At 42.8% G+C, this 26,035-nt stretch overlaps 1 protein-coding gene across 1 annotated transcript in view; it reads right to left on the minus strand.

Moving 5' to 3' along the window:
- LOC115324826 (nose resistant to fluoxetine protein 6) overlaps positions 1–26,035 on the minus strand; it is a 107,093-nt gene that overhangs the window by 12,851 nt on the left and 68,207 nt on the right. Inside the window, exons 4-9 of the mRNA XM_042292900.1 lie at positions 13,255–13,434; positions 10,145–10,238; positions 7,894–7,980; positions 7,443–7,608; positions 3,266–3,348; positions 1,682–1,804 (exon numbers count right to left, since the gene is read on the minus strand). Of these exons, the coding sequence (XP_042148834.1) occupies positions 1,682–1,804; positions 3,266–3,348; positions 7,443–7,608; positions 7,894–7,980; positions 10,145–10,238; positions 13,255–13,434 (733 nt within the window). The remainder of the gene's footprint in view (positions 1–1,681; positions 1,805–3,265; positions 3,349–7,442; positions 7,609–7,893; positions 7,981–10,144; positions 10,239–13,254; positions 13,435–26,035) is intronic.

Raw genomic sequence — 26,035 nt, forward strand, 5'->3', positions numbered from 1 at the left:
TACTTAAAGAAATAATCGTTACTTTTCCGATTTCTTTATTGTGTGAAGACACATCTTTAGCGCTCATAACAATGAACTACTTCCAACCTATATTTCACATTTGCACAAGTATTGAAGAAGGAAAACTGGCTCCCTCTTCGTGGTCGTTGCAACTTCACAATGTGGACACAAGCATAGAATTCGTTTGAAGACGTTTAATGATTTGGGCGTTCGCCAGTGTGTGTGTGGGCGGGGGGGGGGGGGGGAAGCGGGGGGGGGGGGTTCTAGATCTTGTTAAGCTTGAGCAAGGGTTGTCGCCCAAAGTTTGCGTCGCTCATTTTATTATTCACATGTGGATGAACTCGCATGTTATACAAAAGAGCAGCAGCTCCAGGACTTGAAACGGATCATGTGTAGTATCCATTAGCGGAAAAGATCGCCCCGACCACTTCTCAACTCGAAACATTGCTTGTCACAAAGACCACGTAGGGGAAATAGGGAAATATTTCAACTCCCTTTGTTATATTTTGCATCCGCTTTAGGCATTCTTCGGTTCTGGTTCTCCTACGGGCTGCGAGTAGGTACCCTAAGCAGGATTTTTTTATTCTTTTATTTCTGTGTGTGTGTGCGTGAGGGGGCTAGTTTGAACGAAGGAATCACAAAGCTACATTCTGCTTCCTGAAACTTCGCCCTGAATAGCCTTTGTCACGCACTGTGGCTTCCCTGGGGCTTCCCACTCCCACTCCCAGCTCGAAAAAAAAATAAAAACGGACATTCCACAGAAACTGAACATACAAAGAGATTGAGTTCGTTTCCTACAGCTCCGCAAAAATCTTTCTTTTTTCCGTTCGAAAAAACAAAAGCAAATTTTATTTCTGTCATTTCATAAAAGAAAGGCGTGTGCCCGGGGGACAAATTGTAACGGCTACAAAAAAAAAAAGCCGTGTGCCCGTGGACAAATTGTAACGGTTACAAGTAATTTTATTACTTCAAAAAGTAATCAGATTACTCTTGTGATTACTGCCTAATAAAAGTAATCAACTGATTACAAAATTACTCCAAAAAGTAATCGATTAAAAGTAATTTGATTACTTGTAATGCGTACGGTACAAGTCTGGTTGTAATATAATATAAGCACTAGTACTTTTTTCAGGCAAAATGACTAAAGGATGTGACGTGCTCGCGCTAGCAACGTCGCGCAGTATTTGCAATGATCCTTCCCATAAACAGGTACGAATTGGGCACTAATATTGTGAGAGCAGCAGATTTGCCAGGTTACAAAGGCTATGGCGTACAACTCCCCAAATAAACAGAAACCCGTATTTTACCTTATTTAGAGAGCACACATTATTCAATGTAATCCAAGGTACTCAACATATTAACGCACATTTAGGCGACATTCTTTAGTGTTTTAGGTGCGTCCTTGGTGCTGCGAGCATTTTCTCTGGGTTGGCCAGTTGATGTAAATCACCAACATAGCTTCATCAATAAATATAAGATGTAAATATTATGCTAATTAGTGGGAAAATCAAAGCACTTACCTTTTCAAAATACAAAAATTAAAATATTATAACTGGGCTTACAGAAACGATGTATCTGACGAAGTGCGATTTGTTAGTCGTCCCATCACCGATACGCTGATATTTCAGATTATATTTAAACTGCAATACTTGAGATTATATTGATAATGAATGTCACATACTGGTAATCTTCCGTCATCCCAACCATGAAGGGCGTGAGCGTCGTGCCATACACCTGCCAGGCTGCCACGGAACAGCTGGCTAGGGAAAGGATCCCGAAGACACAATGCATCCACCACCTTGAACTAAACAAGAGAATAAAATAAATGGCAGTGACCTATACCTTCAGGGCCCTGCAATGCACGAAATGCTGCGGAACATTCTGGGGGCAACATTGCCTAGGGTTATCTAGGAAGTGTTGATAGTTGGGGGAAGGGGCGGGAAGAGAAGGAGAGGAAAGGAAGGAGAGGGGTGAGGGAAGTGATACGTCGCGTGACGTATATTTTCACCCTAAATTTAGCGAAGAAACTAAATTTTTATGTAGGTCACGTGACGTCAGGTCACGTGACGTCGATTTCTCCCTTGTCGGGAAAGCTGGATTGGTGTCGTGACCACAAGACGTGAATTGTTCCGCTAGATTTATCGGGGAAACTGAGTTTACGTAGATTTACGTGCCGTCGATTTCTCCAAGGTATACACGTCACGTGACGTCACGTCCCGACAGTTTCCTCGCAAACCTTAGCGGAAAATGCACGGGCGGACGGATGGAAGGACGGACGGACGCATATGTTTTGGGGTAGCGATAAAAAGCACTTCATGCTTTAAAAACATTTGTAACTTAACGAAGGGCTGGGTAATAAAACTATTTATAATAAGCTTCTAGGGCTACATGCACGCGTAACAAATTGTAAGTTCTACCTTGAAAAATACTAAAGGCAGGTAATACATAACTATAGAGGAGTTTTCATGCTTCACTTTTATTGCGATACTATAGTCACTGACAGGTTAAGAAAAGGTTTCTAGCCGAGGAGGAGGAAGCAGACGGAATGCTCAAGAGGGGAGGTGGTTTCCTCCTGTCCAGCATTCCGTCTGCTTTCTCCTCACCTGCGCTCCTTTCCCTCGGAAACTTTTCTTAACCTGCAACTGACTATACCTACACTGGTGTATATCTTTCAAGAGGAGAACTGGAAATATCACGCATATGTGGATTAAAATCTTCGTTTGAGGACGCTTTTTTGAAGATCAAATGAAGGTGAACGCGTTTATTAGAAAGGTTCACTGCCCTTCATATTATTTTGCGCATAAACGTAGAGAAGAAGGAAGCTGGACCTCTGACTGTTTCCTGCATAAAACGATACGGCATTGAGTCTTTCTAAATATGTTTCTTATTCTATCAAAATGTTATTTAGAAAACAAAAAAAACAAACATAATTTGTAAATTTTGTCTTTCGATAGCCTTTTCGAAACGTCCTTTGCATGGCACAGCGTAAGATGGCTCCATTGCAAGTAAGTAAAATTAAGCAAAAAAGAACTTGATCGTCGCTCATCCTAGATTCAATACTTTATCTGAAAATCGCCCCATGTAAAACACAATTCTACATTTTTAGGAAACGTGCAGTAATTAAATTTTTCGAATTAGTTTAGCCACTGTAGAAGAAAAACCAAAATTTTCCCGATAAACTCCTTTAGGTGGAAACATTTTGGGTTTATGAAACATGACTTCGCTGATCGCGCATTGCTAGGGGTACGCCAAATAGGCAACTCACTTCTTCAGTACTTGAATAACAGCAACAGCTACGAGGAAGAGTTGAAAATCCGTTGAGAGGAACCACGTATGAACAAGCGGACCCTTAAAAAAAAGTGATTGAGTTGAATCATTTTTATTTTGGTTTTCCAAGTGAGCTTCACAGCTTGCGTATACCACTAGGAACCGGGGGAGGAGGAGAGGAGAGTGGACGTCAGGAACACCGAGCTCTGGTTGGAATCAACACACCTTTCAAACGTGTTCAAATGCCAAAAGTCGGCGTCCGGCGTACGGTCTTCGCATTAGACAGGTTCCAACAGTGAGTAGACACAAAGACAGCTAGGTTTGCTGCTACCCCTTAATCATTCCAACCAGATCTGGGTGTTCCGACGTCAGAGCGCGCTTTCATATCCTCCCTTCTTTCTGTTCGTACTCGCGTTGTTAGCGAATGCACTCTGCTTGAAGGAAAGAAAAAAAGGGAGAAAGAAAGAGAGGGAGGGAGACTCTCTGGATGGTGTAAGAGATTCTCGTCAACAATAACCAAGTCGGATTTTTCCCTGCGCCCCCTGAACTAAATAAAGTCTGGGGTGCCTGCTCAGCCGAGAAAGTACAGGAGCACGTCCGTATTTTCCTACCATGTCAGGGGCTTGTGAAGGTGCACTTGTTGCTCGCGTTTGCATCTTTTATGGTGCGCGCAACGGCGGAGAACCGGTAGCTGTAGTTGTCTTTGTATAATATATGAAACACTGCCGTAGATAGGCGCGAGGCTTAGAAATGATTGGCACGTTGTGTTAGAAATGTATCTGGACCAGTAAACACACGAGTTCTCATGAATTGATTTGCTGTCAAAACGATTTAAAGTCACACTGAAGACAGTTTGAAACTTAAGAAAATAGCGTATTTTATGATTGGAGATTTGGTCAGGAAGCGAGCATTGTTTTAAATTGTTCAGAATTATTTATTTTTCAGAAAAGTATTTTACAAAGAAACATTTAAATTTATTTTTGTGTGTGAAAATACTCGGTAAGTAGTAAAACAGAAATCTCGCGTCTGTGGCGTCACAGTTAACAATTTACTATACAGCAAGGACCGAAGTGATTTACTCGTTGAAGACAAATATCTGATTTCGGTTTCACAAGCAATAACACTGCAACTTTGCACGAAGGTGCGCAATTGCAGTGTTGTGTAAACCGACAAATTTTCTAGGGACCTATACGAGCAAGAAAATAATTCTCACTTTGGACTAGTTTTTTTTTTATTTCTCTCTTATGGGGAACAAGAATGCATTTTACTTTTAATCTAGCATGCTCAACTCCGTACTTTTCGCGACTCCAGCAAACAATAGAGGGCGCGCTGCTCAGGCAAAATGGCTGACGAAAGGAGGCTGTTTTCGTCGTTCAGCACGCGGACCACCACAAATTCCTGCACTGCAGCGTAGAATCAGTGTTACATTTTAAAGAAAAGCAATTTTTGACGGTTGAAACCTTCTTCTAGTCAGTGCGTAGGAATGTCACTGTGGAATCATAAAAATATTTACGGGAAACGATGTTTGTTTCTATGCTGCCTACGAGAACCAAGCAGCGATAGCAGACGACAGAGTCGAAACGACCTCCTCTCCTGAGCTTCTCGGCGCTGCCGCTACGCGGCGTCGATTTCGCTGGAGTCGCGAATAGGAAAATATAGTTCTTTTAGTGACCTTTGGTTGAAATATATTAATTAAAATCGGACCCCATAATCTTTCATGATTCCTTCGAAGCCGGTTCAAGACCACACAAGAAGGCACTAGTCGGCGGCAACTCGGCAGAGTCACGTGAGAAGCTGGACTATAGTTCGCTTAATCTTTAAGTAGATCGCAGCCGTCGTTACGAGCCTAGAGACCAACTAGGTTAGCGTCGAAGGTGCAGCTCCTGATGTTTGCTGTCGTTTTATACGTGTTCATTAGCCAGCTTATCCAATCAAGTGTAGGGAGTGCGCCGTGACATTGAGTTCTTAATTTGTAAGTACGTTTGTCCCTTCTTGGTTTTGAAAGGAAGTCGGTATAATCGTCCTGCGTGCGAATTTCTGTTTTCATATTTCTGCACTACAGCGTAGAATTGAGACCCAATCGAGAGTTGTAGTCCTGCGTATACGAGCAAATGCAAACGCTGTGTGTTTGCGTTCGCGGTGCGTGCTCCACACTGCGCGCAAGCGCGTCGACGCAACGCGCCATGCAACACCGCAGTTTGGGCTCCGCACACGCTCACTGTGGAACAGGCAACGCTCACGCAAAAGCGCAGCGCTTGCGTTTGCTTGTGTACGCAATACTAAAACTCGCTAATATAAAAACAGAGAACCTTTGTAACCTTGATAATCTTTTTCAGTCAGTGCAAAAAAGTAATAATTAAAAGCCCCCCCCCCCCCCCCAAAAAAAAACAAAAAAAAAAACACGCACATTTATATTTGCTCTAAACGATTTTGTTTTTTGGCTTTCGCCCTTTTTATTTGCGTATTTGGCCGAACTCTTAGTTCATATTAGGGGTGCGAAATTTCGGGATGCGGCAGCTATGAAAATAGGGTGGCAAAGCGTACGTAATGCAACAAAGTGTCGCCCTTTCGAAGATCAATGCGCTTATTAGTGCTTGACTTGACTTTGTCCGATAAGCTTCGAACGACGCTTTCGGGTTAGCATTTCCAGGAAATAATGAATGAGCCGCTTCAATTTATTCGTTAACTATTGTAATTTTAGGGTACTGAGTGAATAAGCGCAATGTCAACGTTTCTTCTAAGAGAGGAAGCGCTTCCTCTCGCGGTGTCTTTATTTCAATTTGCCGAACATCTCGCGCGGACTAGAGCCGACCTCCTCAAAAGCCTCGTGCATGACCAGTGCAGTCAGTCGGAGGTACCCATGTGTTTAGAATGTTCCCGATTACAGGACCGTAGGCAACGCTCTTTTCTCTCCGCAAATGAAAGCGTGATTGTATCAGCTGTGTCGAGAACTCTCAAGAGTCTAGAGTGTGAAGCGGAAACACGATCTAGCCACACTTCGTCCTAAACGTCGGCGAAGGCGTGGAATAGGGTTGAAAAGTTAGGCCTGCGTTCTTACTGATAACTAATTATATTTATGTAAAATATTGATTATGAACCTACTTCTTATTAGGAGCTAATTTGTGGATATGCCTCTCTGCAAATATAGACTGATGTAAAACAAAGCAGAGCGTTTCAAAGTTTGTTTTTGCGTTATTGACAGTTTGTATGACTCGTTAGCACAACCAATATTTTACAAATAGCGGCCGATTCGCAAATAACGGGTGCTCTCCTATGTTCCGCAGGCGTAAGAGTCGGCTTGCACTTCCGTTATCACGACGTCGTCATCATAATCAAAGTGTCTTTAATGCTGAAAGATATTGTATTGTTTTGTAATTAACATATAAAAACAGACCCTCATTAAAAAAAAAAAAACAAAAAAAAAACGGATGAATATTACGGTGGTTTTTTGTTTTTATAAGTTTATACCTGTCGGAATGTTTTACTACTAGTTTCGAACAAAAACATATATATTACGAGTGCATTGCGTTTATTTCCCAGATTAAGGAAATATCACATCATTATGGTATTGATGCCTGTGTTCATTCCTAATTTTATTGCGGCACCTCTGAGCGGCGATTACTAACTGGATCATAATATACAAGCACGTAAAGCTCGTAAAACTCTGTTGTCTACGTGAACCTAACAGCGAAAACAAATAGCCGTGGTGACAAATCTTTTTTTAGAGCTTCAAGGTGTTGCCGCTTTGCGGCGTTGATTTCGCTGAAGTCCCAAATAGTGCATGGTCCATATCTCCTCATTACAGCTCAAACCATTTCTTTTTAAATTTTTGGTCATGCGGATGATGATGTATTGATGATCTATGCAATATTGTTCAAAAAGCTTAAATACGAACATTCGTTATCATGTCGCATTGTATTAAGCTTCAAAGAGGCGTGAATAAAATATTGCGATTTGGCGTATATCCCTTACAAAATAATTCAGCGGGTATACTGTCAATTATGAATCACAATAACTGTTGTAACACGAGACCAGAACGCAATGAGGAAAAAATCAGCGCTTAGCTAAGTAGTGACTCAATGTTAAGGTCTTCCTTTCAGGTTTCACACTTGGCTACGCGCGGCCTTTAATTTTGGACCACGAAAATGTGCCGAGCTGAATGAAAATGTACTTACGGGATTTCTTTCCTTTCTGAAGTTCCGTACTTGAAGTACGAGATTAGGCCAATGATTTTTAACGTCATGATAAAACTTTCCGTACAGTTCCTTGGAATTGGGGCCCCATGCGATAAGTGGCAGGAGATACATGCACATGATCATGAAGAACATTGGAACTGTGGCCCTGAAAATAGAGCGAGCCTTTGACTCTAAAATAAGTGACCGATCTTGTAATAACTAGCCTAGGAGAATGTATTACCAGAGATCTAATTGACGTTGAATCAGTTCAGGGGTTGACTGCTGACAGTCAGTGTTGATTTTTGATGAGTTAAGTAAGCGGTAGAGCTGATTAGATGTTTAATTGAACAGTCGAAATATCTGCTAAATTATTTTTTTTTGTACATCACAATTTACGATGAAATCCATCGTATAAAAGCGGTGATGACTTGAAAAATTAGCCGATACTCACCTTATAAATCGGCGGACAATGGCAGTGACGCCAACAACCACCCGGTTACGATTTTGTTTGATTATTGTATAATTCAGGAAATACCCACTAAAACAAAAACAAACAAACAAACAAAAATTAAGCCCAATGGGTGACTAATAAGCGCGCTTCAATCTTATCTTCTTTGTCTTCGAGTGAAAATGTCAAGATGCATTTGGGCGTTTCAGTTTCCTTATCCCTTTTCATTTATCGCGAATCTTCACAATAAAGTAAAGAAGTTGGGAACACAATGTTTTTAAAACTTATCATCGCGCATATAAAAGGGAGGTTTCTAAGTACTTTGCAGGGATAAAATATTTCGTAAATACTTGAATGATTTCCCCGTTAGAGTGCGATGGTGGGGCTCGGGCTTTGGTGATATTAGTGTGTGGGCCTCGAAGATAAGCGCGAGCACCTGCTGCCGCAAAGCCCTGTCTCGCACAGCGCGCCCCTGATAAGGCAGACTTCGTTCCTTCATAGCAGGTCTGAGAGCGCTGCAAGCGCGACGCGCGGGCGCTTTTCCACGTGATTTGATCCTGGTATCGCCTGGTCCTGGTATCTAACCAGGGACCTCTTCATAGCAGGACCTGTCGGATTTTTGTCAGTCGCGCACCAGTCACCTAGCTGTCTTTGGAGATTTGTGTTTTGTCCTTCGTCCCCCTGGTTCCCCTTCTCCGGGGATTAGTATCGTTATTTTTAGTCCAACTAGCTTGCAACTTTGGCATTACCATCTTTCTTGTTAGGCTAACAAAAAGAAGCGTGTATAGCGAATCATGTAGCAAACAGCCTAATTGGGTGTTTCCCAAAGCGTTCTACAACTTTATAGTTCTCAGTTCGGCCCCAGAAAAATACAAATGTTTCTGGCATATATATATATATATATATATATATATTCTTGTTTTTAATCTTGACAAAGTTAGAGTCGATGTGCGCGTGAGCAAATTGCGGTTTATTAATATATACATTTCACAAATCAATATAGAGCGCATTTGTGTCGATTTGAATTAAACGTGCATTAAAAACGTGCTGTAAATCACTGACAAGCATATGTGACTGTACCCCTAATCACACTTCGCTACAACAGGCAGTCCGGGGTTTTCCTGTCCTCCCAGCGCCCACATAAAAAGTGCGCTCCAAAACGTTGCGCAGTTTGGAAGAACAAGCTCACTGCACCCTGCATGCGGCGTATTTGTAAGCGCACCTGCTATGTCGGCGATGAGAGGACGGAAAAACCACGGACTGCTTGTTGTAGCTGAGTGTGATTATACCTGTACACAATAAATATTAGCCAGTGTAAACTGTTTTAGAGCGCAGCTCTTAGGGGCCCGTTCCCGGCTTGAGCGGCGTCGGCGTCGCCGTTAGCGTCGCCGTCGGCGTCGCCGTCGCCGTCGGCGTCGGCGTAACCAAGGTCATCCCAAGGTCACGCGGCCCCCCCAAGGTCATCCCAAGGTCACGTAACCCCCAAGGTCACCCCAAGGTCACGTGACCCCCAAGGTCACGTGACCCCCCGAGGTCACGTACCCCCCCCCCCGAGGTCACGTGACCCCCCCCCCCCCGAAGTCACGTGACATCCCCCAGGTCACGTGACCACCCCCAGGGTTACGTGACCCCCGCCGAGGTCACGTGACCTCTCCGATGACGTCACCGGCATCCGCATCGTCATCGTCATCATCAGTGATGACGTCATCAGTGACGTCACTGATGACCTCACCGGCATCCGCATCGTCATCGTCATCATCACTGATGACGTCATCAGTGACGTCACTGATGACGTCACCGGCATCCGCATCGTCATCGTCATCATCACAGATGACGTCATCAGTGACGTCACTGATGACGTCACCGACATCCGCATCGTCATCGTCATCATCGCTGATGACGTCATCGGAGTCCGCATCGTCATCGTCACTGATGACGTCATCAGTGACGTCACTGATGACATCATCATCATCGTCACGTGACCCCCCAAGGTCACGTGACCCCCCCAGGTCACTTCACCCCCCCAGTACCCTTCCCTCCTCCTCCTCAAGAGCTGCGCTCTAATTCGGTGTTACAGGGAGTTGTAAACGGCTTTCACTTTTTTTTAGGGGCAAAGCTCGGTAATCATTTGAACTAAATATAACGGAACACTTAGTTATATTTCATGCACATCGCTTCGGGAAGCCTTTTCCATTTAAATGGTGTATTGCTACTTTAATGCCGTTCCCATGGTGTTTCGTGCTTTGTCTCTTACCTGAGGAAGAAGAAGGTATCAACAGCAAGGAAACCCGCCGTAACGATCATACTCTCCCATCTTTCGAAATAGTCAACAGCATTCATTGGACGAGCTGCAGGAAAAATAGGCGAAGGCTATAAAACAAATTAAAGAGCCACGTATGTGGTATAGGTAACATACGGACAGCAATATATTTTCCTGCTGAATTTAGGTAAAGATGTCTATATAAACTTTAGCGTTTTATTCTTTCAACACTTTTACGCAGCGAACATAAGCCTCTAAAGGCTGAAACCAGCTATATAGCGGATTCAGCATTAAACATGGTGCGGGAAGCGGACGAGTGGAGCGAAGTTCAGCACTTTGGCCGTACCTGACAAAATCGTCGTACCTCGAATACGTACGCCGGTAATGTCGCCTGTACCACAATGGATCCCGGTGTGATATCAGGGCACTTGATACGGCAGTGTGACATTACAACATGACTACCGCGACATGGTTACGTAGTCGGTGTTACGTGACGATGTAAAGCTGATCACATGACATAAACACAGTTCGCTAAATGTGGTGGGCGGTGCGTGGCCCGCCCGATTTAGCATATTTCTAAAACATTTCTATGAATCACGTCCTTAATGCATTTCCATTACGCTCAGAAGGACAGCGCACAAAATATTACAAAATAACGGTTGTTCAGGACGTTTTTTTTTTGCCAGTTGTTGTTGCTTAATTGAACGAAAGGTAAATTATCCGTCCGACGGGCAAGCTAAAGTCCTCCAGGGGCCCTAGTCTCCACCTGGCGACCAAGCAGGACGGAAGGACCGGTACATCGCCGGCTGCCATTGGTCAGCGGTGCAGAGCTGGCTAATCGCAGCAGACGGCGATGTCCCTGTCCCTTGGTCCCGCTCGGTCACCGAGTGTAGATTAGTGACCTACGAAAAACACTTTTAAAGCATTGGCGACTCAACTCCCGATTTCACGCCGAGGGTTGTGAGCTGGTTTGCCTATACTCTAAAGGTGTTCGTTACAATTACCTCGAGCGTGCGTGTCTGACAGGGATATATCCGGCTGTCAGGACATTCCAGCATGCAGTGTTCGCTGCTTGTCTGCCTGGTGAAATAGGCAACACACTGCGTCTCGGTGAGGGGAGACCACGGGAGCTTAAGGGCTAGTTTAAATTGATAATACAAATACCGAAATATACGAACCATTAGAACGAATGCGAGTCCTCTGTTGTCCATCATATAACCTGAATGAGTTTTTTTTTTAAATTTTGATGGAGTAGCTGGTTGCTTTTTAGAGTGGTCAACATTTTGTTATTATGTTTCGAGTAAGAAAAGTGTGTTCAAGCAGCGGGGGATAATATATAGTTGTAGAGAGCTTAACTAACGCAGGGCGTGGTTATTATCACCCCGCAGCCAATAAATGAGCTCAGTTTTAACAAAATTCAACTTACGTTCTGAAACGGCTATACGGAGAGCAAGTCGTCTGCTTCCTGCGCAGGGGTTGCGGTGACGTCAGAACGACGCCGAATTCTGATTGGGGTTGATGGGAAGGATAGTGGGTTGACCTTGATTCTAGATACCTTTAGGGCTACCCACTATTTTTTTTCCATCAGCCAATAAGAGCTCGACGTTCTGACACAATCGCAAAGCCTGTTCAAGAAGCAGACGACCATGCGCTCCGCATTGCCATTGAATGGCTCAAAAGGGATTTTTGTTAGAGATATAAGTTATTCATTACCATTAAATTACTTGGATTGAATACACATTTTTCACATATACAAATTTAATTTTGTTCCTCAGTAGGGTACCTTTTTAAGTTCAACACACGCGGCAAAAAAACGTTTGAAACTACAAAGTGCAATAACTCGATTTAGCGGTTCCATTACCGATAGATGTATGCTCGTATTAACATCGAGCACCATGTTAGAAAAGGTCCGGATCCTCGCGGAATGTTCCTAATTTACCCCTTCCTTGGCCGAATTAAGAGGCACCTGGTGCATTGTAGATTATCTTTACTTTATCAAAACGTGCAAGTTTCAAAATACAAATCATCGTTTCTTTCTGCGACAACCAAATCTCGTAAGAACTAGCTCGCGTTGAGGATGAATGAGAATAAAAACGTCCTTGGTGCGTCAACAAGTTTACATGCAATCTGGCAGATGCTTCCCAAATGAATCAGTGAATGGTTTATGCGGCAACGTAGTGTATTTCCAGCAATTCTACCATCAGAACGGCAATCCTGAAATTGCAAATGTTGTAGCAGGAATGGCAAGGTAATAGTCGAACGCAACATTAAAGGGGTTAATAAAAGTGACGCTATCAATATTGAACTCTTTGATCACTTGCAATCTCACCTGATGACTTCACCAGGTTTCTTAGTTAAATAAATTATTATCCAAGTTAGTTCCGTCCTTAATAATCGTAAAAGAAATCAAGTTGGCTGAGAGCTGCTTGCTTGTCCTCGTATTCTATGAAGTGGACTCGCTTACCAAGAAGTGAAGTTTTTGATATAAGAAAAAAAAAAACACTACATATATCCACTTAAAGTGCTAAGCGAGAAGTGCTGCACTTGGAGGATAGGATAGACACGTCTGGAGCTAGGGGCATGTTCACGAAGCTTTCACTTTACTAACCGGCTTAATTAGAAACACCGAGGAATGCGTATGATGCCACGATTTGACTATACTAATCATCCCGTTTTTTGTAGTTCCGCTTTTAAACTTAGCGCTTTTGAAAGTCATTTAATTATAGTCGGGAACAGTGGAGTATGACACTGCAGATATAGCGTCTTGCACACGTGCCCTCACTCAGCTTGAGTGACGGTAAATGCACGCGGGCCGCCACAGAGACTTAGCCGCCTGTGCAAGGGAATTCTATAGAAATGATGTTTGTCTCTTGCGGAATATTAAGTAAAATAAGCTACTAGTACCAAGGATTCCAGTGCAATACATATAAAGCTTGAATGTGTTCGAACAAAATATAAAATTACGCAAGATTCGGAAAATTACGGAACAAGAACAGATAAGTGGTGACTTTAATTCAACAAAAAACAAAAAACAAAAACAAGAACAACAAAAAACACATCCTTTTTTTTGTTGTAGCCGGAAAAATGCAATAAATTCATCTTACACGAATTGTCATTAAATGCACCGTAGCAGTGGCCCAGGACAATCCACGTGATGCTGAAGAAGCGTATTCCGTGGATAAATCGGTATCTGTACGACTCCGAGGTTGCGTCGTTGTTCACCGCCAGCACCAGAGTTGTGTTTCCAGGAAGAGAGAAGGATGTCAGGAACCTTATTAATAGACCTGCAAAATGTAAGACAGCGTTAATCACAATTTGGGCGCGCTAATTATAAAACAGTGCCAATTCACTTGAAGGAATACTCGGAAACAGCTTGCATATTAGATTACGGTACTGTTGGAGCAGATACGTGTGGTAGTGTGCCACTTGATAAAACTTTGGAGGAGTGTGCTGGGTAATTACACCAGAAAAAACAGCAAGGCCGTCTTATGTTTCACGACAAACCAGTGACAAGACAAGGTATTAAACTCGTTTTTTTATTGCCTTCCTTTCTTCTCCGCCTTTCGTTTTATTACTACCTTAACATATTTTCCATACTCGAACTACTGATGTGTATAGGAACTATTTTACTAATAGTATTCAAATTGTGAAAAATCACTTTTTTTAGAATCCACACTTAGAATTTCACTTACAATTTTTAACCCTACAATATGTGCTAGAGTACACGTGGCGGAGACCCGGAGCATTTCATGCTCTTTGGAAATCCTTGCCGATAGTAAAGCGTTAACTCTGGCTGACATTCCTCTGAACCTTGCGAATCCTGCTATTGCGTACTGTAGAAATGTATCAAACATGCATTATGATACATTATGTTTCTATAGCTGTCTGAGGGAAATAACAAGTGCCCTGTGATGTTCCTCAGGAGTGTTGTAACTAACGCGTTACAAGTAACAACGCTACTGATAACTCGTTATTTTTTTACTAATTTACTAACGCACTCGTTAGAATCCCAAATGACTAACGAGTAAATTAATGTTGTTATTATTTTACGGTATGTCATACTAAATTACGTCACCCTTTGCTCGTTACTTTTGATTAAAAATGGCCGCATGATTGCTTGTAAACAAAATAATTTTTATTCTGTATACTACGTAAAAGTGGCAAAGAAACCCCAACAAAGCTATATAAGCTGCGCAATTTCAAACTTCTTCGAAAAACACTTTTAACGTCCGCACGACCGCTCCCAGAAAGGCCCGAGATTATCGCTGCGCGGAACCCCTATGCCTGATTGGTGCACTCTTTGTATAGAAGATGCTAAAATCACCCTCGCCGTACCCTGAGCAGCCGTCTCGCTGCAAAGAGACATCCGCTCAGAAAGCAGCAGTTTGCCTCCGCTCGAAAGATTTTTGCCTCAACGTTCCCTAGCTACTCCACCTAGTCACATAATTCTCTTGAAAAAAAAAAATCTCGTTTTGTCAACAACAGAATGGATAAACACTAAGTTTGAAAGCGTTGACATTCCCACGCTTTGAACCAAAACAAGTGGCGAGGTTATCGGAGCATTGAACGGCGACGGTCACCAGAAGGACGACACCACCTTTTATAATCCCTGCCGCCATGGTACAAAGCTGCGGTCTCTCGCTTGAGAACGACTCCCGTTCAGAAGGCCGCCTCCCACTAAACCTTTTGTGCATCCTTTCTCCCATAGCGGCTCAAAGACTAGACGAAAGACTGCGTCACCAACACATGCAGCATCTTCTTTGTGTCGAAGTTTGTCAGACATAAATACCGTAGTGTTCCAGAAGAGAGCTTGTCCCCAACTCCCTGGCATTCCAATGCCGAATTATATATTGCTGGACGCTGCGCCCGAAATTTCCTTCTCGCACTTCCAGGTTATGTGTGAAGGCTACTGTACCATACTTCTAGCAGAGACACATTCGTAGCAGCGATAGTGGTGGCTCTCGTCTGCTTCTCCCTTACTTTGCTGCTGCCGGGGAAAAAAAAATAAAATAAAAAAAAAGAGATTTTTGACCGTAAAAGAGAAACTAGTTTAAAGAGTTTACAAACGCTTGCCACATTTTTAAGTTATATATACACGTAAAGATACTACGGGCATGCATGTGATCATAACCAAAGTATGGCCGGCGCTATGCTTCGTTTATAATCACTTATATTAATCTTTAGTTATAGTTTTTGTTTATAATAAGTGATCGGTGACCTCTTTTTGTTGCTTGTGTAGCCTAAACCTAACCGTGACTAAAACCGGCGTGGCTATGAGGTGTGTTGTTTGTGAGCTGTCTGTGTACTGAACAGTTGTCTCTGTCATGCAACGTCTTCCTCTAACCAACAAGGCAGTGTTGGAACGCTCGTTATAAAAGCCCCGTTTACTGCCATCTCCCACTCACTTTTCGTGCAAGATGGCAACGGCCACCGATACTCGGTTATTATGGCCCGGGCTAAGTGCTATGCTTGAATTGAGGGAAACGAAATCATACAATTTGCTGTTTGAATGTCTACTCCGTATGCCGACATTCAAGCTGATGAGCACACCAGGGACTTCAAACTCTAATTAAAAAACAGCGTATTTAGGTGAGTTATTTTGCAATGTCACTTACTTTTTTCCGTTAAAATGTAGCGGCTAAGTTTTGTTTGCCAAAAGAGCGCACCTTTCCTTCGAGATTGTTTTGTTAGTCGCATAGTTTTTCAGCTACATCTCACGATGCTTATTAATGTAAGCTGGAAAAAACTCTTCAAAAACCACTTAATTTAGTTTACTTCTATATTTCAGAAGAAAGGTAAATCAATCATATCATTTATATATAATTACGCCTATTTAATATCTGTCTGAGTTTGTTATTTATTGATACAGTTCTTTTTATACCAATTCGCGATACAGTCTATTTAGTTTATATTTCTTTGTACCACACCATTGATAACTAGAAATTAACAGCGGTGCTTCGATCAGTCCTAATTTGTTTTCGTTTCCTCCAGTCGCTCTATTCGCGGAGGCTATCAGATTTCGAGGCGCTTCCAAAGAAACGAAAGACAGAGGCTACAACCCACTGTACCCACGCGCCCTTGCTGAAGCAGACGAAGATCGATCGTATGTATAAAGTTCCCGTTTCTCAAGAACGGTTCAACAATCTTGTGGAGACGTTTGTGGTTGAGGCGCTACAGACATATACTAATAGCTGTCATATACTAACAGCTGTCATATACTAACAGCTGTCATATACCAACAGTGAAACTCAAAGTAACGACAAACTAACGTAAAAGTAACATCCGTTAGTCATGGCAAGTAACGACACCAGCATTTTGTTACATTCGCAAAATGGTAACGGAGGTCTGTAACGCGTTAGCTTTTTTCCAAGCTAAGGAGGAACGCTATTTTGTAACTTATTTTCGGTAACGGGCCCAACCCTGTTCCTCAGTCAGAAATTAAAAAAAAAAAAAGAAATATATATATATCACGGCTGCATTTGCAACATTGATCCGAATATTTCCTCGCGGGTAGTGCTCAATGGGTTAGAGCATGTCCTTAAAGAGGCACTGAAATTAACAAAATAATTGTCTTTCAAAGAGACACGACTATTAAAAAAAAAAATACCACAAACAATTTTTTATTTTTTTAGCGATAGTTACGTCGCTAACGCACTTTAGGTCCGGAAAGTAGAGGTCGCAGCTCGCTAATCCCCGCCCCGTGCTTACAAGGTGCTTACGTCTCTCATGGGCTGGACGATTGACATAGAGACGATTGACATGTGAAAGGTTGGTTGAAAATTTGTATCTCCGTGCCGTAATAGTATTTTAATCGTCTATTTTTTATGTTTGAGAAGCAAATAAACTAGATAGAGCCATTGTTGCTTTCAAATATATCCCGAGATCGCCTTTGCATTTCAGTTTAAAACGATAAAAAAGACGACTGTTGACGCTTGCGGTGTGGTCAACGAGCCGCTGGTCACCTCGTGTATTTTTGTGAGTGCGAGTCTTTCTGCGTTGACCGAAGTGTTTAGATGACGATTCCAACCAACATAGTTTGCAGCAAACAACCGTCTTAAGTGTGCGCCTTCAGAAGCGCTTTGGGGGGGGGGGGGGGGGGGGGGGAGGGGGGCGGGCGGGGGGGCTGCATGTTTTCGTACCGGAATAGCAGGCAACACGGGAGGCTGCCGCGCGTCTGCTCGCACGACCAGCAGGCAGTGTCAGACGCCAGACTAGACGCACCGGATGTCGCGAAAGGGGAACACTAGGGCCGTGTTCCAAAAGTTACTCGATATTACTCAAGGGTAAGGGTTTTGTTCCATGGCGTTCGAAAACCTACCCGCGTTCAACGATTTTCAATTTGTGTTGTCACTTGACACGACCCGCCGGAGTAACTCGGATCCATTCGGTTAAGACTTGGAGCACAGCCCAGTCTCGTTAGCGTGTTCGGTCGAGCACCCAACCCAGTCCGGAAGTAATGGGCAGGGCTGAGGGCGGGCCATGACCTCCACTTAAATTGCGTCTAACAGCGTAAATATTGCGTGAGAAACGTTTTTTCTGCGACAAAGTTATGTTTAAAAAATACGTATCCCAAATCCACTTTTTAAACTTTTTTTTTCATTCCGGTGTTTTTTTAAAGAGACGGTGAAATAAAAGAAAAACATTTCGAAGGGGCTTACATAGGACAGGTATTTCTTGTTCTAAAATTTTCCACGAAAATCTTTTTTTACGCGATACCTACGACGCTAGGCGCAATATAGTTGGAGTTCACCGCCCGCTCTAGGTCCCACCCACATGACGGTGGCTCCGCCCGCTACTACTCAGAGGCGGCCTTCGGCAATGCCTGTGACACGAGATATTCGATTCACGTGCGCTCATCTCAACGAAGTAGGTGGGATTAGAGCGATAAACTGGTATCCCGCTCACCAGTCAAAAGCGACCCCCCACACCCCTGGCTGCCGCCATGTTGTATAATTGCAACCACTAGACACGTGACCGTACCAAATCCTGAGGCTTTTACGCACAACTAAGCCGAGATTTGTGTTGCGATCGCTTTATTATACATGATAAACTACTTTCACTACTGTTAGCCCCAGAGATCATTGTCTATCCCCAATAAAAAACCAAAATACAGTAAAATGGCTAGGTGGGCTAGTTGGTAGTGGAAGCGAATACAAAACGAGGACGCGAGGAAGACGAGACAGGACCAAGCGCTTGGTCAGGGTGAAAATTGAAGCGCAAATCAATCAGTATACCTTCGGGGTGCTCATGTGCATTCCTTTGGGAAAACGCAGGTGTATTTGGTCTTTTCGCCGGAAAATAGCATACATCATTTTTATTTGGGTTGCACTAAATAGTGCGTATTTTTATTAACATTGTAAAAGCGTAATTACTTTTAAGACAATATTTTTATTCATCAGTAAACTTTGTTAAACTATTTCAGGCCCCAACTTGCGTTCCACAGAAATAGAGTAAACATAAGCAGCGAATCAAAGCAAAATGACAATCGAAATGAATGTAAAGTGTGTTCAAGGTTCGAGACAGGAATATCGCTTGGTCCTGTCTTGTCTTCCTCGTATCCTCGTTTTTTAGGCGCTTCACAACTTACACCAAAATGCAGCACCGCGAAGGTGCCCGAGTTTTTGTCGTAAAAGCTCATTCGAACTCAAGACAAGCGAAACATAACTTATCTCGTCGGGTACTGTTATTAAAGATCAATAAGCAATTATCTGTACCCGGCACTTTGTTAAAATCTAAGCGTAAAACTTTAAGCTCACCTGTCGAGGGGTCAAAAATGTGCAACATGGCGGGGGCCGGGTAAGTGTCACTTTCAGCTGCCAGTTTATCGCTCTATTCCCCTCTACCTCGTTGGCTCATCTATACGTTCCATTGCGGTGCTTGACGGGGCAAAGCCTCCTGTATAGTAATACTGCCTTTTTAACGCGTTCTAGGCAGACTCGCAAAAGGCAACGCCAGGGCTGTTACTTCCCGAGACCCCAAACAACACCCAAGACCATTAGAAGTGACGAAGCTCATCTCGAGGAAAATCTGCGTGACAAGTTCTTTCTTCTGCTGCCCAAGAATATGCAGTAAGCACCTATCTGCGACGGACATTAAGGAAGACCTGTGTAGACAGGCATTTCCTAATGTCTAAATGAGTGAAGCCTCAGCATTTCGCCGAGGATCCACTGGAAGCCCAGCTTTGTTGGTGCCTCCCTGTCGTCAAAGATGGATCAGTCGATGTACCTTATACAGCCTATTTTGGTGCTGCTCGACTGGCCCTGACCTGCACCTCTCTCTCTCGCACACCTCGACATAATGAGGTTTGCCTGACGACACGCACAGTATGCCATATATGAAATGTGAGCTTCGGCACAGCTAACACCTTCCACACTGCTTAGGGGACTTCATAGCGGTTGTAACCCCAAAGGATCCGGCCTCTTGCACTTCCTCTTTCTTTTTTGCTCTTTGCCTGGTCCTTGGCATCAGCAATAAAAACTTTCAGTGTTCGCTACATCGTGAAAGTTTACCAGCTCGTCTGTGTGGCTTGTGATTCGTGCTGGGTGGTACCTACCCTTCACTACATTTATTCACTTTTGGAAACTACATATGCTGCTGCTCACCCTCTATAGATTATGCGTTTCGAAAGTATTGGAATCACCAAAGTTGCGGTAATAGCAGTGCGCAGCGGACAAGTATCGTCTTCATTGTATGGGGAGATGGCGACCCTGGCGGTGATTATGGGAAGCCGGCGCAACGGCGCCACAGCATGGGGAAGCCAGAAATCGGGCAGGCATTGTCAGTGTAAAGGAGCCTATGGACGGGGCCTCGATCGAGATGTTGGAGCTATTGCCGAGACTATTTCAGCTATAGTTACTGGCAGGATGAGAACGGCAGGGAGGAACTTGAGTGGCACTGCCTCCAGCGCTAGCTTCCAACCGTCGGCAAAGCTTCGGTGTTTCGTGAATCTCGAACGTGTAAGCGCATCTAAATCACGGTAAAGGGTAGCGACCCCGTGCTGGAGGTCGGCCATTCGAAAGAGACGTCCTGCCATTCTCACCTTGTCAGTGACTCTAGTAGTTTTTGGTATTTCTTATCGATTTTCCGACGATCGCGCCAGAGATCTTACACTTTTTATTAAGTTTTCAGTTCGGGCGGGTCAGTTTAAATTCTGCCAACGTCAGCGAGGATCTCTAGCGCGCACTTTCTGAGCACCTACAAGAACGACGCTGAGGCTCATTATGTAACAAGTATCTATACTCGTTTTCACCTCAAGAACCGTAGTAAAAAAAGTACGGTTTCTCGCGGAGCATTACTAATTTCCCTCTTTATGCTGAGAATTGAGATATATGTTTGTGCATTTTAGAACAGATATATGTTATCTTATCAAGACGTACACGGTTCAAACGCCAAAAGCATCGCTTCTGCTTCCGGCAAACAAATATTGTGGGAACTACTTCGCGCGGCGTAGGAACATGGATCAAAACTTCCTTTTTTCTTGTGGTGAAAACGGGTATAGGTGGAGTGCCGGCCGAGGTGTCCTTAATTGAATTTGAGGCTATTTGTAGAAAATCTACCTTGTTACTTAATTTTCCGTCGCACGTGAAAGTGGCTGGCCCAAATTAATCCTCACTAACCTGCTCGAATATAAAGGTTGCTTTTGCGCCCCTATTTTGCATCCATTAAATCTGCCCGATTCTTAGCCAGTTAGAAGTATCGTTGTTTTGTAACCTTAAACCAGTGCCTCTTCTATCTTCCTGTTATGTTTCTGTTGAGTTTGTGCTCAGTTTCAGCCTAACTTGGCTAAAGATACAGATATGTCTATTTGATGACTGCTTTCTTGCACGTACACGGATACATCTTTTGTAAAGTTATTTAGAAGTTTCTGCACAGCTGTTTTTTTTTTTTGGCAATATAAATTATTTCACAGGCCTTCAGTCCTGAGACGTCTACATCATCGGCAAGTGTCCCGCCGGGCATGATCTTGGTTGATCCGACTCAGCTTCAATATCACCGAGTTAAGAGGATTGGGAAGATGTTTGTATATTGTCAAAAGGTGGTCTATGCTTCACATAAGCATGGTTGCGATGAAACGGACAATGGAAACGCATGCCGATGTCAACAAAACGTTTGCGAAAGCGTTGCACTATGATAAACATTCCTGTAGGCACGTGATAAGCTGCAAGCACCACTTTGTTAGTAATTCTTTTGAGTACAAGAAACGTTGCAATGTAATAACTTTTTCGGTGAAGCCGCAATTAAACACTGAGATGCATGGAATAATTTAGCCAATTAGTATGGTTTTGCAATTATTGATATCCGCCGTAGCTGGCAGTTCGTTTCCGGGAAGAGGTTAATTATATCTCGAACACCCCGTTTTGAGGGCCTCTTGAAACCCTTCGATGAAACAGCCGGTATACTGCTGTGGAAGCAGCGGAAAGCATATTATGGGCTCTTACCTTTTCGTTGCTCTTCGGTGTGACGAAGTGACGAGTAGATGTCGATGGCGCTGCTTCCGATAATAAGCAAACCTACACAACAAAGAGCAGCTCTGAAAAATAAGAAAGGGAATTACAATTAGCAAACGCATTGATTGCGCAGATCGTAGAGAAGCATAACCGTATGCCCAGAGGATAACAAGCTTAACTCTATTGGGAGCCCAAAAAAATAAATATGTATCTCGAGAAAAAAAAAAAGTTAGTTTAGCGCCGTCGCGCGAGCGTCCGACTCTAACAGAGGGGCGCTGGCCCATGCTAGGAAAAAAAGCAATATATTTTCAAAGCAAGTAATTTATATTTATTTTATTTCAATAAGATGTATATCTTATATATCTTGTTTTATCTAGGTCAAAATATTTGTACTTAAATCGCTGTAGCTTCAACGTATTGATTCTTTACCACAGGATGTATTCTTAAAAATCTGAGATTAATTGACCAATACGTCGATCAGTGATAATATTGCGGAAAATATAATTACACTAAACTTCACGTCGTTTGATGAACATTTTATTGACTTAAACCCGTCAAGTTAGAACGATATATCTTTGTTCGTTAAACAAACTAATTGATTTCTTTTTTGTGGTCTCATTTACATACAATAGAACATTACTTTCCTTTTTTTTTTCATCCCCTGATTTACTTTGCATAACTCGCAAAGAAAGAGGAAGGTAGAAAAAGGGCCCAACGCTCCGAATGCGCATAAAAGCACACCTTTTCGCACGTGTTCAGCTTGATGTAAATATTTCTTCCTCAATGGTTATTTGATTAAAATGTAAACAAATGCACATGGGAAGAAAGCGTCAAATGATAGATTATTGCGAATAAAAATATATTTTTAGGATTATATTTGCGAGAAAGGTTTGATTTAAATCGTCATAATAATACTGAAATGGTTTAAATGACAATTTAAATTATGATTTAGATTACTCTTTGGATCCTCATTAAAATAACAATTTAAATTATTATGATTTTTATTCGCTACCCTGGCGCTAGCCTAACGAATACAGATAAAAAGTCAGTGAGCCTGAGACGGAGGTACGCAGTTGTTTGAGGCACTGAACATTCCGACTTGCCTATGTACCGCCATCGTTGCACGGGGGTTTTGATTCGGAGCCATCGACACGGCGCAACTTGCGGCCTATGGCGCATTATACACAAACGTGCACGCTCACATTGTGCTGCCCTGACTGCCAGCGCCGCAACGTCACCAGACGCGTGATGTTTAGGCGATGCTCAATCATTTCAAATACATGACATTGATAAAGCCAGCTCTTAGCGCTTCCGAGTCAGCAATGTACAGCGCGCCCCCCCAACCTCTTTCTCTTCCCCCCCCCCCCACCCCACCCCCCTTCCGCAAAAAAAAAAAGAAAAGAAAAGCGCCATTTTTTTCGTTTTTTACACAAATATATTACGCTTTGCCCAATGCTCCTTCTCCTCCGCAATGTAGCGCTACCGGTTTGAACCAGGTGCCAAAATTTTAACACGAACCTTTATCTTATTGAAAAGATATGGCATTTTCTGAAAATTTCAGTGGGAAAATTGGGCCGATTTTCGCCCGTTTTCGGTAGATGGCGCCTTAGAGCTCCATGTATTAGAGAGATCTGACGGCCGCCATTTTACAACTGAAATAAAAATAGCTATACATTTTTAATAACATAACGGTTGGGGCTGGAGCTTTAAGCATCTGGTACGCAATGGTAGCGCTACTCTGGCGCGGAGAAAGAACGTTCGGCGATCTGAAAATTTTTTTTCAATAAAAAACGAACACAATAAACACCCTGTACATTGTTTTTTTAGAGACCTTGTAGACTTCTCTTGGAGCGGGAAGTTTCTTTAGTGTGTGCTCGGCGGCAGCAAAGAAGAACTACACATATTATCGAGCCTCTGACCTGCGGCCTTTGTGTGTCACAAAAACAGCGCGGGTTCAAAAGGAGATGAAGAACACGGGACGCGGCTTCAGTACGACAGTGCCGGGCCCAGCAGCGAAAGAAAGCAATGCGCGATTACACAGCGTCCGCTTGGTAGTTCAAGCGCATGATCATGAACAATGCGTTCGGCCGTGGTGTGTAATGTCTGCGACAAACTTTGGTTTTGGGCAGACGCGAGCGAAGGCGTTGGGAAATGCCAAAGAGACAGCCAATTTGTTTTTCGCGTGCGTATTCCGTCATATACCATCTTAGCAATGTTTGAATAGCCAATGAAATCCTTTCATCCAGTGCTTTACCGACTGAGACGCATCCGAAACCTTACCTCATTGTCTGGAACTCTTTTCACGAGAGTAATCGCATGCAAAGAACTATGAGTCAGTTCTTTCTGTCTTTCTTCTTCGACCAAGTTTTTCTGCTCTTACCACAGTCTCGGGTTTTCTACATCATGATCAATATCCACCAGCTCGTCTGCGCACTCACTGTTTTCTTCATTGAGTCAGTTGTTCTTTTCCATCAGTGCGCCAAAACAGCCCCTTAGGCTCTTTGCTAGTAGAGGTGGCGGGATACTTTATTGATATACTTATGGTAGGAAGCTACACTCAGCAAGACTGCATTTCTAGCACCAATGATTCGCAAGCATCGATGCGACAATATCGGTACCGCTGTTCGCCACTCTACGGTGAAGAGGACTGTCCACCTTACGGACTGTGTATGAGCATAATATTGGGGCAGTTGGCGACTTTTGCGAAATAGATGCCCGTAATCAGAACGCAAACCTCTCACGATAGACTCGCATGCCAGCTCGCGAAAGGAGATTGTATACTAAAAGCGTCTGGCGATTTAAACGCAAAGCGATCAAAATGGGTTCAAAAAGATGCGGCAAAAAGCGCCAGCGGTTTCAGTTCAATTTATTTAGTTATTTTTCATAATCACGAAAAGCCAAGGCTTTGGCAATCAAGTACATGAGCGTCTAGTGGCTGCCATTAGACATGGCAAGCATTTTTGTTTGTTGTGTCAACATGTTACACAAAATTACAGTCGTAGAACACACATTAAGGTGTGTGTTCCAGCCGCTTTTTTGCCCATTTGGTATTTTCGGGTAGAATATGGTCCAGTTGATTCATAGAAAGATATACATGAAAATAAACACGGCAGAATTTACTACCACTCCCGTAATGATGATTATTGGCATGTTTACATTCTTTAAAAAGGTGGAGTGCAGGTCGAGTTGGTGAATGACCGAGAAAAAATTGCAAAATGAACAATACAATGACATACACAGATACATAGTAACACACACAAACAGATATCAGGACACACAGGATGGGCGTACGCGACAGGGACGTAGCACGTGTCACGTGTGTTTCTCTTGTGTGTTTCTCCGGCTTAGTCCGGTTCATTTCGCGCTATTTTTAATATGCTTAATGTTGTTTAATAACGTATGGACCATGAATAATTTCGAATGACAAAAATCCAGTTATTATTAAAATATTTATCGGCAGATCTTTAAAAAATATTTATTGAAAAAAAAAAAACTATAAAATACCCCTGCTAGCACGAGCGCGAGTATTGCACGAGCAAGCATCAACTCTAATACATAAATATGAGTTCAAAGTTATAATGTTATATACTCACATAATTATTACTTGTGTAATGTCGATCTCTGGAAATTCGTTTGTTACACAGTTCTGTATGTATAATTTCACTCGGTTGTCCATAACTGTAAAACAAAATACAAATATAAACACTGAGGATGGTTTATAATACAGGGATTGAATTCCAAGACCCAAATATTATTAATTGTTTTTAAACCGTTGATCCGGATCTCAGCCAATCCTTACAATGCGCATGAGGACATGATATTTTCTGGTTAAAAAGTGGAGCACATGCGCGATTTTGCTCAGGTTAAAACTAAACCTTTGTTAATATTTAATGTCACCTGGTGGCCAAAAATCGGTTTCAAATTCCTTAAACTAAAGGCGGTCACAAACTGTATTTCATCGGGCAACGTCACTTCTCCTCGTCAATGGCAAACGAAGATTGGTCTCTCGATCTCGTCAATCTTTTCTTTTATTCGTTTCAGGTTCAATGGTATGAACATTAGAACTGACTGGTGCATAGTGTCGAGCATAAGCTCCTCGATTAAATTACAGTCACAAAATTTTTAGCACAAAAGTTGTGCCAAGAGAGTAATTGGACCAAACTCTTAAATTAATTATTACGCAGCTGCTGTACCTATTTCGTGCGTCGTGTTCTACTGGCGTCTCTATAAGCCGTACAGTTGGTGATAGTTGTTGGTGATACGGTAGTTGGTGATACATTGTGACGATGAAAAGCACTAAAAAAAAAAACGAGGACCAGTGTGTGCCTTATTTGACTGATCCCAGTCTTTTTAGCGCTTTTAATCGTCGCAATACTGACGTCTAGAACCTACAACCTCATATATCATTCGTAGAATAGTACGTTCATACTTCTTCCTT

This window comes from Ixodes scapularis, unplaced genomic scaffold (genome assembly GCF_016920785.2).
Source record: "Ixodes scapularis isolate PalLabHiFi unplaced genomic scaffold, ASM1692078v2 PGA_scaffold3__209_contigs__length_174095766, whole genome shotgun sequence".
Taxonomy (NCBI): Eukaryota; Metazoa; Arthropoda; class Arachnida; order Ixodida; family Ixodidae; genus Ixodes; species Ixodes scapularis.